Source organism: Molothrus ater, chromosome 29 (assembly GCF_012460135.2).
Source record: "Molothrus ater isolate BHLD 08-10-18 breed brown headed cowbird chromosome 29, BPBGC_Mater_1.1, whole genome shotgun sequence".
NCBI classification, from domain to species: Eukaryota; Metazoa; Chordata; class Aves; order Passeriformes; family Icteridae; genus Molothrus; species Molothrus ater.
The window spans coordinates 1,510,458-1,524,698 of NC_050506.2; the positions used below are offsets into that span (position 1 = coordinate 1,510,458).

The window sequence follows — 14,241 nt, forward strand, 5'->3', positions numbered from 1 at the left end:
GCCGCCATCTTGGGCTCGGGCGGAAGTTCCCCCCTCACGCGGCCCCGGCCCGGCTTCGCGCCGCCATCTTGGGCCGGGGCGCCGCGCCGCAGCGCCGCGCCGCCATCTTGGCGCCGGGCAGGGCCGCCCTCACGGCCGGGCGCCATCTTAGCGCGCGGCGCTGCGGGCGGCGCCATCTTAGACGGCGAAGGCGCGCGGCGCTTCCGCTGCCCCGCCGCCATCTTGGGTGAGGGCGGCTCCATGTTGGAAGTGGGCGGCGCTCGGTGAGGGCCGCGATGGCGGCGTGGGGAAAGGACCGGGCGCTGCCGAGGGTGAGGGATCCCCGACCCACCCGTCGGTACCGGAGAGGTTTGGGGGATGAGCTCGAAGAGCCCGGGCCGCCCCCGTGGTGAGGCCGCTGTGGGCGCCGCCATGTTGAGGCAAAGATGGCGGCGGTGTAAACAAAGGCCGGGGTTTGTGGCCGGCCTTGTGTGGCCTCAGCGTCACCTCGGTGTCCCCCTGTCCCCGTGGGTCTCTGTCCTCATGTTCCTGTGTGTCTGTGTGCCCAGGTGCCCACAGCCACGTGTTCTCCTGTCCCTGTGTCCCAATGTCCCCATGTCCCCCTGTCCCAGTGTCCCCAAATGACCTCATGTCACAATGTCCCCATGTCTCCCTGTCCCAGTGTCCCCAAAGGTCCTCATGTCCTATGTCCCCAATGTTTCTAAATTAAAAAAGAAATTTAAAAAAAATTAAAATAATAATAATTTTTTAAAATAAATAAATTAGTAAAATAAATAAATAAATAAATAAAAATAAATAAATTAGTAAAAAATATTTTAAAATAAATATTCAAATTCAAATTCAAATAAAGTAAAATAAAATCTTAAATTAAATTTAAAACTATAAAATTCAATTTAAATAAAAAATAAAATAAAATCTATAAATAAACACCAACCACCCACCAGCATCTCTGACGCTGGAATTCTCACCTTGGTATTTTTATTATTATCATTTCATTATCATTTCATTCTCACTTTATCATTATTTATTTGCACTCTGCTCTGGGGGGGCCCTGCCCACGCTCAGCGCTCGCACCCCCCCAGGGCTGCCAGGGGGTCCCGGGGGGACCTGGGGGGGTCCCAGGGGGATTTGGGAGGGTCCCAAGGGGATCTGGGGGGGTTCCAGGTGTATTTGGGGGGGTCCCTGGGGGTGCCGGGGGAAATTTTGGGGTTCCCAGGGGGATTTGGGGGGTTCCCGGGGGTCCCGGGAGGGCACGGGCAAAGTGGGGTTTGGGGGGCACCACGGGCACGGCCCGGGCCAGCATCACCCGCGCCCCCAAAATGGGGAGGGGGCGGCGGGAGCTGCGGGGGGGGTCCGGGAGAAGCCCCAGGGATTTGGGGCGCCCGTCCCGGATCGGATCTGGGGGTCCCGGAGGGTCCTGGGATTTGGGGGGCCCAGCCAGGAGCAGCCCCAGGGATTTGGGGCGCCCGTCCCAGGTCGGATTTGGGGGTACCGGGGTGTCCCAGGATTTGGGGGGCTCCGCCAGGATCGGCTCCAGGGGTCTGGGGGTGTCCCAGGATTTGGGGGGCTCCGCCAGGATCGGCTCCAGGGATTTGGGGCACCTGTCCCAGATCAGATTTGGGGGTCCAGGGGGGTCCCGGGATTGGGGGGCACCATCCTGGGTCACATTCAGGGGTCTGGGGGGCTCACCCCAGATCGGCTCCAGGGATTTGGGGGTGTCCCAGGATTTGGGGGGCTCACGCCAGATCGGCTCCAGGGGTCTGGGGGGCTCTGAGATTCTGGGGGGCTCATCCTGGATCAGCTTCAGGGATTTTGGGGGCTCATCCCAAGTCGGCTCCAGGGATTTTGGGGGCTCCAGGGGTCCAGGGAGCTCCAGGGATTTGGGGGGATCAGCGTGGATCAGCTCCAGGGGTTTGGGGGGCTCATCCCAAATCAGCTCCAGGGTTTTGGGGGGCTCATCCCGGATCAGTTTTGGGGACCCATCCTGGATCAGCTCCGAGGGCCTGGGGGTCCCCAGGTTTTTGGGGGGCTCGTCCTGGGTCAGCTCCAGGTTTTTGGGGACCAGGGCAGGGGGAGAGGGGGAGCTTGGGGTGGTCCCGGGGGCGACATCAGCCCCGTCTGGGACCCCCCTGGGAACAGACCCCGGGGCTGGGGACTTGGGGGGCTCTTGGGGGGGCTCAGCCAGGGGTGGGGCTGGAGGAGACCCCCCTAAATCCCGGGGATCCCCCTCCCCCAGGATGAGGGGCTGGGATCCAGCTCCATCTGCACCCCCATTCCCAGCGGAACCCCCGAGCCCTCCTCCCTCACCCCACACCCCCCTCCTGGGGCTGGGGTCTCCCTCTGCAGCCCCCTCCCCATGGGGCTGCTGGGGGGGTCCCCCCACTCCTGGACCATCCTTTTCTGGGGGTGTTTGGGCCAGAATCTCTGGGATTTCGGGGGTCTCTGGGATCTCCGGGATCTCTGGGATCTCCAGGACTTTTGGGATTTTTGGGATCTCTGAGATCTCCAGGACTTTCGGACTCCCCAGGATCTCTGGCATCTCCAGGATTTTTGGGGTCTCTGGGATCCCTGGGATCTCTGGGATCTCCAGGTTCTCCGGGACTTTTAGGATTTTTGTGGTCTCTGGGATCTCCAGGATCTCTCGGTTCTCTGGGATCTCCAGGAGTTTTGGGATTTTTGGGGTCTCTGACATCTCTGGGATCTCCAGGATTTTTGGGATTTCTTCGTTCTCTGGGATCTCTGGGATCTCCAGGATTTTTGGGGTCTCTGACATCTCTGGGGTCCCTGGGATTTCTGGGATCTCCGGGATTTCCGGGATCTCCGGGCTCTCCAGGATCTCTGGGTTCTCCAGGGTCTCCAGGGCTGTCCCCTCGCCCGGGGGTCCCTCGGGGGTCCCCAGGGGGCTGAGCTCGTCGTGGGCACTCAGGAAGATTTCGTCGGGGTCGGAGTCGGGCTCGGAGGTGCCGGGGGCCAGGAAGAACATGTCCTGCTCCGTGCACTCCTCGATGGACAGGTAACTGTCGGGCTGCTCCGCCCAGCACTCACCTGGCTGAGGGGGGGGACATGGATGGGACCCCCAGGCACGCCGGGAAACGCGGGTGGGTTCACTGTGTCCACCTGTCCGTCCCAATCCCATCCCACTGATCCCATTGATCCCATCCCATCAATCCCATCCCAACCCATTGATCCCACTGATCCCATCCCAATGATCCCATTGATCCATTGATCCCATCTCACTGATCCCATTGATCCCATCTCACTGATCCCATTGATCCCATTGATCCTATCGATCCAATCCCATTGATCCCATTGATCCCATCCCATCGATCCCATCCCAACCCATTGATCCCATTGATCCCATCCCAATGATCCCATTGATCCATTGATCCCATCCCAATGATCCCATTGTACCATTGATCCCATCTCACTGATCCCATTGATCCCATCTCACTGATCCCATTGATCCCATTGATCCTATCGATCCTATCCCATTGATCCCATTGATCCCATCCTATTGATCCCATCCCAATCCCATCCCATTGATCCCATTGATCCCATTGATCCCACCCCATCCCATCCCATTGATCCCATCCCATCAATCCCACCCCAATCCCATTGATCCCATCCCACCCCATAGATCCCATCCCATCCCATCAATCCCATTGATCCCATTGATCCCATCCCACCCCATAGATCCCATCCCATCAATCCCACCCCAATCCCATTGACCCCTCCCACCTCCCCCAGTCCCACCCATCCCCAAATCCCGGGAATGCCGCCAGCTGCTCACGTTCATGAACCCGCTCTCCATCCCTTCCTCCACGGCTGGGAACCCGTCCCTGATCCCAGGGGTCCCATCCTCGATCCCGAGTGTCCATTCCTCGATCCCGAGGGTCTCATCCTCGATCCCGGGGGTCTCATCCTCGATCCCGGGGGTCCCATCCTCCATCCCGGGGGTCCCATCCTCCATCCTGAAGGTCTCATCCCCGGTGCCGGGGCTCCCCGCCACCTCCGTGTCCCCGCCGCCCTCCAGCCACGTCTCGGGGCCATCCAGGAAGGCGAAGGAGTCGCGGAGCTCCAGGGAGAGCCGGGTCTGCTCCACTTCTTCTGCGGGGAGAGCCGGGAGCGCTCGGTACCGGCGCCCACCCCATCCCGGTGTCCCCGTGATTCTGGTGTCCCTCAGTCCCGGTGTCCCCCAATTCTGGTGTCCCGCCGATCCCAGTGTCCCCACAGATCCTGGTGTCCCCCCTAACTCAGTATCCCCCCTATCCCGGTGTCCCCTCTATCCCAGTGTCCCCCAATCCCGGTGTCCCCCAATCCCAGTGTCCCCCAATCCCGGTGTCCCCTCTATCCCAATGTCCCTCTGATCCTGGTGTCCCTCTAATCCTGGTGTCCCCATGATCCTGATGTTCCCTAATCCCAGTGTCCCCCAATCACAATATCCCCCTTATCCCGATGTCCCCCCAATCCCGGTGTCCCCCGTTCTCAGTGTCCCCGTGATCCCGGTGTCCCCCAGTCCCGGTGTCCCCTCTACCCCGGTGTCCCCCCAGTCCCGGTGTCCCCGCGGTCCCTCAGAGGTCTCCACCGCGGGGTCTCACCGGAGCGGGGCCGGGGCTCCGGGGCGGGCTCGGGGGCGCTGCCGGGGCTCTGTTCCCGTTCCAGCGCGGGGCACGGGAGCCCGCGGGTGAGGCGGGACAGGTTGGAGGTGATGTGGAAGGGGACGGTGACCGAGAAGGGGCCCGAGATGTGCAGCCCCGCGCATTTCTCGGCGCGGGAGCGGCCGCCGACCCCCGGCCCCGGCCGCGGGGCTTTGGGGGTGGTGGGCTCCGATTTGGTGCTGCTCTCGGCCGCCGCTTCCAGCGGCTCCTCCAGGCTCTCGTCCAGCTCCGGGGGCGGCTCCGGGGCCGCGGGGGTCTCGTCCGAGCTGTGCTGCCGCTGCGGCCGCAGCTTCACCGACAGCTTCGGCAGCAGCCGCGCCGCCTCCGGGCCTGCGGACGGGCGCGTCCGGAACGGGCCCGGGGGTACCGGGGGTACCGGGGGGATCACGGGGAGCGGGGGGATCCTGGGGTGTGGGGTCAGAGGGACAATCCCCAGGGGACAGAGGGACAGTCCCATGAGGACAGAGGGACAATCCCATGAGGACGGAGGGACAATCTCAAGGGATGGAGGGACAATCCTGAGGGCTCAGAGGGACAATTCCTGAGAGGACAGGGAGACAATCCCAGGGGTCAGAGGAAAAATCCCGTGGGGAAAGAGGGACAATTCCTGAGGGGACAGAGGGACAGGTCCTGAGGGATTAGAGGGACAATCTTGAGGGGACAGAGGGACAATCCCATGAGGACAGAGGGACGGTTCCTGAGGGGACAGAGGGACAATCCCAAGGGGACAGAGGGCCAATTTTATGAGGACAGAGGGACAATCTTGAGGGGACAGAGGGACAATTCCTGAGGGTTTGGAGGGACAATCCCCAGGGGACAGAGGGCCCCCCTTACCGGAGGGGCCGGAGCTGAGCGAGTCCATGCTCTTGGCCGGCCGCAGAGTGACCTTCCCACACTTCTCTGGGAATGGGGCAGGAGAAGGGGATTTGGGGGATTTGAGGGGATTTGGGGACACACCCCCTGCCCCCCCAGTCCATGGGATCTCCCTGAATTCCCACCTTTCTCCTCCGCCTTCCCCGATTTCCGCTTGGCCTCGTGCCCGGAGCGGCCCAGGTTGAAGATGGATCTCCACTTCTTGGCCTTGAGGGAGCCCTTGCTCCTGTGGGGACACCTGGGATACACCTGGGCACACCTGGGGGGCACCTGGGATACACCTGGAATACACCTGGGCACACCTGGGGGAACCTGGGGGCACTTGGGATATACCCGAGGGTACCTGGGATACAGCTGGGGGGCACCTGGGATATACCTGGGCACACCTGAGGGCACCTGGGCACACCTGGGATATATCTGGGCATGCCTGGGGGTGCCTGGGCGCACCTGGGCACACCTGGAATACACCTGGGCACACCTGGGATATACCTGGGGACACCTGGTGGCACCTGGGGACACCTGGGGACACCTGGGATACACCTGGGACACATCTGGGGACACCTGAGGGCACCTGGGATACACCTGGGACACATCTGGGGACACCTGAGGGCACCTGGGATACACCTGAGGGTACCTAGGCACACCTGGGCACACCTTGAGGGACACCTGGGGGGCACCTGAACACACCTGGGGCCGCCTGGGTCGCAGTGAGTTGGGTTTGGGGGTCCCTGAGGGTCCCCAGGGTGGGTTGGGGGTGTCACCTGTGCCCAGGTGGCCGCAGGTGGCCGTACCTGTGCTCACTGAGCTCGATGATGGTGTGGTAGGGCCGCATCTGGGGGGGGCCATCGCCCTGGCTCAGCGCGGCCGGGACGTGCAGGGGGGGGACACCCCCGGGCAGGAGCAGCGAGCGACGGGGACTGTCCCCACCTGGGACCCCAAAATGGGACAGAGTCACCTCAGGTACCCCAAAATGGGACAGGGTCACCTCAGGGACCCCAAATGGGACAGAGTCACCTCAGGTACCCCAACCTGGGACCCCAAAATGGGACAGGGTCACCTCAGGTACCCCAAATGGGACAGGGTCACCTCTGGGACCCCAAAATGGGACAGGGTCACCTCAGAGACCCCAAAATGGAACAGGGTCACCTCAGGGACCCCAAATGGGACAGAGTCACCTCAGGTACCCCAAAATGGGACAGGGTCACCTCAGGGACACAAAACGGGACAGGGTCACCTCAGGGACCCAAAATGTGACGGTGTCACCTCACCTCCACCTTGGAGACTCCCAAAAACGGGGCGTTAACGTTCCCTGGGACTCCCAATGTCCCCTTGGGACCCCCGCCCAAGGTCAGGGGGGACTCCCCACCTGGAGACCCCAAAAAGGTGTCCCCGCAGTGTCCCCCTGATGCCTCTGTGGTGTCCCCCCAATGTCCCCGCAGTGTCCCCCCGATATCCCACAGTGTCCCTGCAGTGTCCCCAGGATGTCCCCGCAGTGTCCCTGCCTGGGAGCGGCGCGTCCCCGAAGAGCTGCTCCACGTGTGTGAGGATGAACTCCACCACGATGGACTGCACGCGCACCTCCATGAACGCCGCCGTGCCGTTGAACCCCGAGGCCTCGATGTCCCTCGAGCTGGGGACAGCGGGGTCACCTCAGGGTGAGGGGACAGCGGGGTGACTGGGTGTGACGGGACAGCGGGGACAGTGGGGTCAACATCGAGGTGAGGGGACAGCAGGGCACATATGGGATGGAGGGTGATGGGGCTGAGGGTGACAGGGGTGACAGTGACAGAGCTGAGGGTGACAGGGCTGAGGGTGACAGGGCTGAGGGTGACAAGGATGAAGGTGACAGGGCTGAGGGTGACGGTGACAGGTGACAGTGACAGGGGTGTGACAAGACTGGGGGTGACAAAGGAGAGAGGGTAACAGGACTGATGTGATAGTGACAGGTGACAGTGACAGGGCTCAGGGTGACAGGACTGAGGGTGACAGGGCAGGCAGGGGTGACAATGACGGGGCTGGCAGTGACAAGTGACAGCGACAGGTGACAGATACAGGTGACAGCGACAGGGCTGAGGGTGACAAGACTGAGTGTGACAGGGCTGACAGTTACAGGGCTGGCAGTGACCGGATTGACAGCGACAGCGACAGGTGACAGCGACAGCGACAGGTGACAGCGACAGGTGCCAGGTGGCACTGCCAGGTGCCCCTCACCGCAGCAGGTTGGGCGCCCAGACGATGGCCAGGTTCCTGGCGTGCATGTTGGTGCGCCCGCTGTGCGCCGCCATGCGCAGCAGGTGCCGCATCAGGAACTCCAGCGTCCTGCGACAGCGCCACATCTCAGTGCCACGCCTCAGCGCCACGCCTCAGTGCCACACCTCAGTGCCACGCCTCAGTGCCACACCTCAGTGCCACGCCTCAGTGCCACACCTCAGCGCCACACCTCAGCGTCACACCTCAGTGTCACACCTCAGTGTCACACCTCAGTGCCACACCTCAGTGTCACACCTCAGTGCAACGCCTGAGTGCCACACCTCAGTGCCACACCTCAGTGCCACACCTCAGCGCCACACCTCAGCGTCACACCTCAGTGTCACACCTCAGTGCCACGCCTCAGTGCCACGCCTCAGCGCCACACCTCAGTGTCACACCTCAGCGCCACGCCCACACCTCAGTGCCACACCTCAGTGCCACGCCTCAGTGCCACACCTCAGTGCCACACCTCAGCGCCACACCTCAGCGCCACACCTCAGCGTCACATCTCAGCGCCACACCTCAGTGCCACGCCCACACCTCAGCGCCACACCTCAGTGCCACGCCTCAGTGCAACGCCTGAGTGCCACACCTCAGTGTCACACCTCAGTGCCACGCCTCAGTGCCACACCTCAGTGTCACACCTCAGTGTCACACCTCAGCGCCACGCCTCAGCGCCATGCCTCAGTGCCACACCCACGTCTCAGTGCCACACCTCAGTGCCACACCTCAGTGCCACACCTCAGTGCCACGCCTCAGTGTCACGCCTCAGCGCCACACCTCAGCGCCACACCTCAGTGCCACGCCCACGTCTCAGTGCCACGCCTCAGTGCCACACCTCAGTGTCACACCTCAGTGTCACACCTCAGCGCCACGCCTCAGTGCCACGCCTCAGTGCCACACCTCAGCGCCACACCTCAGCGTCACACCTCAGCGCCACACCTCAGTGTCACACCTCAGTGTCACACCTCAGCGCCACGCCTCAGTGCCACGCCTCAGTGCCACCGCCCAGGGGACACCGCCCCGGGGATGTCCCCACCCCTCTCACCTGTAGTGAGGCGCCGGCAGCTCCTTCAGCACCTCCTTGATCTTCACCAGCCGCGCCTCCTCCATCTGGATGGCCACAGCATCCTGTGGGGACAGCGCGGTGACGGGGGCCACCCGCCGCCCTGGGGACACTCTGGGGACACTCTGGGGACACTCTGGGGACACGTGGGGACAGGGACTCACGGCGAACTTGTCGTAGAGCTGGTAGGTGAGCAGGGGGTTGGGCAGCTCGCGGCAGTAGGCCTTGCACAGGGAGCTGACGCAGTGAACGTCCTGCAGGTAAACGTCCCGCGACAGGTCCGGGCTGCGCTGCGCCTCGAACTCCTGCCTGGGACCGGGAATTGGGGTTTGGGAATTGGGGATTTGGGGTTTGGGATTGGGGTCCGGGCTGCGCTGCGCCTCGAACTCCTGCCTGGGACCGGGAATTGGGGTTTGGGAATTGGGGATTTGGGATTTGGGGATTGGGGTTTGGGGTCCAGGCTGCACTGCGCCTCGAACTCCTGCCTGGGACCGGGAATTGGGGTTTGGGAATTGGGGTTTGGGATTTGGGGATTGGGGTTTGGGGTCCAGGCTGCACTGCGCCTCGAACTCCTGCCTGGGACCGGGAATTGGGGTTTGGGAATTGGGGTCTGGGGTTTGGGGATTGGGGTTTGGGGTTTGGGATTGGGGTTTGGGGTCTGGGCTGCGCTGCGCCTCGAACTCCTGCCTGGGACCGGGAATTGGGGTTTGGGATTTGGGGTCCAGGCTGAGCTGCACCTTGAACTGCCTGGGGTGGGGATTTGGGGTTTGGGATTGGGATTTGGGGTTTGGGATTGAGGTTTGGGGTTTGGGATTGGGGGTTTGGGGTTTGGCATTGGGATTTGGGGTTTGGGATTGGGACTGGGGATATTGGATTGGGGTTCGGGCTGTGCTGCTCCTCAAATTCCTTCCTGTGGTGGGGATTTGGTGTTTGGGAATTGGGGTTTGGGATTGGGATTTGGAAATGGGGATTGGGGTCTGGGCTGCGCTGTGCCTCGAACTCCTGCCTGGGGTTTGGGATTTGGGGTTTGGGGTTTTGGGATTTGGGGTTTCGGACTGGGGATATGGGAATATGGGACTGGGATCCGGGCAATTCTGGGTTGCCCCAGGAACAGGGGAGAAAAGCACCCAGAGAAAGAAGCAGAGGAGGGAAAAACTTCCCCGGGGAAAGTGAAAGAGAACGGGCAGGGAAAACCCCAAAAGCAATAAAGAGGGAAAAAGGGAAGGAAAGGAGCAGGGGAAGAGGGGCCAGAGTGGGATGGGGGAAGGGAAGGGGCCGGGGGAGGGAGGATGGACCCATCCCCCCCCCTCCCCCTCCCCGTCAGCCCGAGTCCAGTCCCATCCCTGCTTCCACCTTTTCTCATCCCATTCCTGTCCCCTCCCTCCCACCCTCTCAGTCCCGGCATCCTCCAGACTCCACCCCCATCCCATCCCATCCCATCCCATCCCATCCCATCCCATCCCATCCCATCCCATCCCATCCCATCCCATCCCATCCCCGATCCCAATCTCAATCCCGATTCCATCTCATTGATCCCATCCCATCCTGTCCCTGATTCCAATCCCAATCCCATCCCGATCCTATTCCCATCCCAATCCTGATCCCAATCCCATCCCATCTCATCCTGATCCCGTCGATCCCATCCCATTGATCCCATCCCATCGATCCCATCCCATTGATCCCATCTCATCCCATTGATCCCATCTCATCCCATTGATCCCATCCCATTGATCCCATCCCATCCCACTGATTCCATCCCATCCATATCCTGATCCCAATCCCATCCCATCCCGTCCCAATCCCGTCCCCAATCCCATCCCGTCCCCATCCCCGTCCCGCTGACCGCAGCCGCTGTGTGTTGGAGGACACCCCGGACAGGCGGTAGATGCCATCGACCACCCCGTGCTGCTCCACGAACTCCGTGCAGCTCCGGAGCACCTGCGGCACTGCGGGACACGGCCCGGCCCCGCGGGGCCCCGGTGAGCCCCATCACACCCGATCCCAGTGATCCCTGATCCCATGGCATCCCAGAGCCCATCACATGTGATCCCAGTGATCCCTGATCCCATGGGATCCCACAGATCCCAGCCCCGTGGGGTCCCGGTGAGCCCTGATCCCATGGGATCCCACTGAGCCCAATCCCACAGGGTCTGAGTGAGCCCCATCCCATGGGATGCCACTGATCCCGGATCCCATGGGATCCCACAGATCCCAGCCCCGTGGGGTCCCGGTGAGCCCTGATCCCATGGGATCCCAGAGCCCATCACACGGGATCCCACTGAGCCCGATCCCACAGGGTCTGAGTGAGCCCCATCCCACGGGATCCCACTGATCCCGGATCCCATGGGATCCCACTGAGCCCAGCCCCGTGGGGTCCTGGTGAGCCTGGATCTCATGGGATCCCACTGAGCCCCATCCCATGGGATCTTACTGATCCCAAATCCCACAGGGTCACTGGTTCCCAAGGGATGAGGCCACGAAACCCACAGGGATGGGGCCACCAACCCCACAGGATGAGGCCACCAAATCCCAATAAATGAGGATACCAACTCCACCAGGATGAGGCCACCACATCCCAAAGGATGGAGCCACCAAATCCTGAGGACCAGGGCCACCAAATCCACAGGGATGAGGCCACCAAATTCCAAAGGATGGTGCCACCATCTCCAGAAGGACAGAGTCACCAAATCCCAAAGGATGGAGCCACCAAATCCACAGAGATGAGGCCACCAAATCCGCAAGGATGAGGCCACCAAATCGTAAGAAATGAGGACACCAACTCCACCAGGATGAGGCCACCACATTCCAAAGGATGGAGCCACCCTCTCCAGAAGGACAGAGTCACCAAATCCAAAGAGATGAGGCCACCAGATCCACAGGGATGAGGCCACCAAATCCCGAGGAACAGGGCCACCAAATCCAAAAGGATGGAGCCACCAAATCCCAAAGGATGGAGCCACCAGCCCCAAGGCTCAGACCCCGCCACCCCTGAGGCCCAACCCCCCTGAGATTGGAGCACCAGCGACCTCCAACCCCCCTAAATCCCGGCCGAGCCCCGGTGGCCACGACGCTTCCTGGAGCCCCGGTGACGCAACGGGTGGCGCAAGTCCCCTCCGAGTCCCCTCCGGGGCCCCTTCCCCGCTTCCCCGGGTGGCCCTGGTGGCCCTGGTGGCCCCCGGGGGGCTCAGGGGGGGTCGGGCAGGGTGGTGGCACTCACCGTCCTGCCCCGAGCGCTGGAGATGCTCTTGGAGGTCGCAGCCGAAGAGCCGCTCCCGGGAGCCGCCCTTGCGCCTCGCCCGCTGCCGGGCCTTGAGCGCCAGGGACATGGGGACACGGGGGACACGGCCGGGGACAGCGCGGGGGACACGGCCGGGGACGCGGGGGCCACGCCAGGGGGGTCCCGGCGCTGTCCCCGCGGGGGTGGCAGGAAGGCAGAGGCCGCGCTCGAGGCGCTTCCTGCTCCCCGCGGCCACAGCGAAACCACAGCGAGGGCGGGGACGCCTGCGCACACGCGTGTGCAAGGGGCACGCCCTGGGGACAGGGGACACGGGAGTGTGCGAGGGGCACGCCCTGGGGACACCTGAGTGTGCAAGGGACACCTGAGTGTGTGAGGGACAGGCCTGGGGACACCTGAGTGTGCGAGGGACACCTGAGTGTGTGAGGGACAGGCCTGGGGACACCCGAGTGTGCGAGGGACACCTGAGTGTGCGAGGGACGCCTGAGTGTGTGAGGGGCACACCCTGGGGACAGAGGACACCTGAGTGTGCAAGGGACATGCCCTGGGGACATCTGAGTGTGCAAGGGACGCGCCCTGGGGACAGGGACAGGCCAATGTGCGCGACACACCTGGAATCACTTGGGCACATCTGGGGGCATTTGACCACACCTGGGGACACACCTGGGGACATCTGGGCACACCTGGGGACATCCTTGCACGCCCCCTTGCACACTCCCCTGCCTCCCCCCCAGCTCACCTGCACCCCCAGCCCCACCCCAGCCACTCCACCAGGCCACCCCCAGTGTCACCCCTGTGTCACCCCCGTGTCACCCCCGTGTCACGCCCATGTCACCCCCGCGTTACCTGTGTCACCCATATATCACCTGGGTGTCACTGTGCCAACTGCATGTCACCTCCATGTCTCAGTGTCACCTGTGTGCCACCTGTCTCACCCCCATGTCACCCACGTGTCCCAGTGTCACCCCCATGTCACCCCTGTCTCACCCACATTACCTGCCTCACCCGTGTGTCTCTGTGTCACCCCCGTGTCACCTGTGTGTTACTGTGTCACCCCCGTGTCTCGGTGTCACCCATGTCACCTGTGTGTCTCAGTGTCACCCCCAGATCACCGTGTCACCCATGCCATCTCCATGTCACCCACGTCACCTGTGTCACCTGTGTGTTACCGTGTCACCCGTGTGTCTCAGTGTCACTCCCATGTCACCTCCGTGTCACCCACACTACCCATGTCACCCGCGCGTCTCGGTGTCACCCCCATGTCACCGTGTCACCCATGCCATCCCCGTGTCACCCACTTCACCTGTGTCACCTGTGTGTTACCGTGTCACCTGCATGTCTCGGTGTCCCCCCAGCGTCCCCAATGTCCCCAAGGTGTCACACACAGGTCCCAGTCCCGCGGGTCCTTTATTTACAGGGTCTATACACGGCTGTACAGCCCCTCCCCCACCCGGGAGAGGGGACACGGCTGTCCCCAGTGCCACCACACCATGGGAGAGGGGACACGGCTGTCCCCAGTGCCACCACACCATGGGAAAGGGGACACGGCTGTCCCCAGTGCCACCACACCATGGGAGAGGGGACACAGCTGTCCCCAGTGCCACCACAGCCCGGGGAGAGGGGACACGGCTGTCCCCAGTGCCACCACACCATGGGAGAGGGGACACAGCTGTCCCCAGTGCCACCACAGCCCGGGGAGAGGGGACACGGCTGTCCCCAGTGCCACCACCCCATGGGAGAGGGGACACGGCTGTCCCCAGTGCCACCACAGCCCGGGGAGAGGGGACACGGCTGTCCCCAGTGCCACCACAGCCCGGGGAGAGGGGACACGGCTGTCCCCAGTGCCACCACACCATGGGAAAGGGGACACGGCTGTCCCCAGTGCCACCACAGCCCGGGGAAAGGGGACACGGCTGTCCCCAGTGACACCACACCATGGGAAAGGGGACACGGCTGTCCCCAGTGCCACCACAGCCCGGGGAAAGGGGACACGGCTGTCCCCAGTGACACCACACCATGGGAAAGGGGACACGGCTGTCCCCAGTGCCACCACAGCCCGGGGGCTTTGGGGGGACACCGGGGCTCCCTGGTGTCACCACGAGTGTCCCCAGCCCATGGTTGGGTGGCACCTGGAGACAGGAGCTTGTCCCCAATCCTGT

The 14,241-nt window shown here is 62.9% G+C and overlaps 1 protein-coding gene across 1 annotated transcript; it reads right to left on the reverse strand.

Moving 5' to 3' along the window:
• Positions 1 to 34: 34 nt before the first annotated feature.
• Positions 35 to 12,173, reverse strand: ARHGAP30 (Rho GTPase activating protein 30). The gene is made up of 14 exons (XM_054517588.1): positions 12,065 to 12,173; positions 10,691 to 10,793; positions 9,012 to 9,156; positions 8,830 to 8,912; positions 7,743 to 7,850; positions 7,034 to 7,161; positions 6,323 to 6,458; positions 5,657 to 5,757; positions 5,493 to 5,558; positions 4,599 to 4,988; positions 3,791 to 4,107; positions 2,384 to 3,049; positions 1,493 to 1,657; positions 35 to 397 (listed from the first exon to the last, which is right to left on the reverse strand). Exons 1-14 carry the CDS (start codon positions 12,171 to 12,173, stop codon positions 35 to 37), a joined length of 2,880 nt encoding a protein of 959 aa, XP_054373563.1.
• Between the last annotated feature and the right edge of the window lie 2,068 nt (positions 12,174 to 14,241).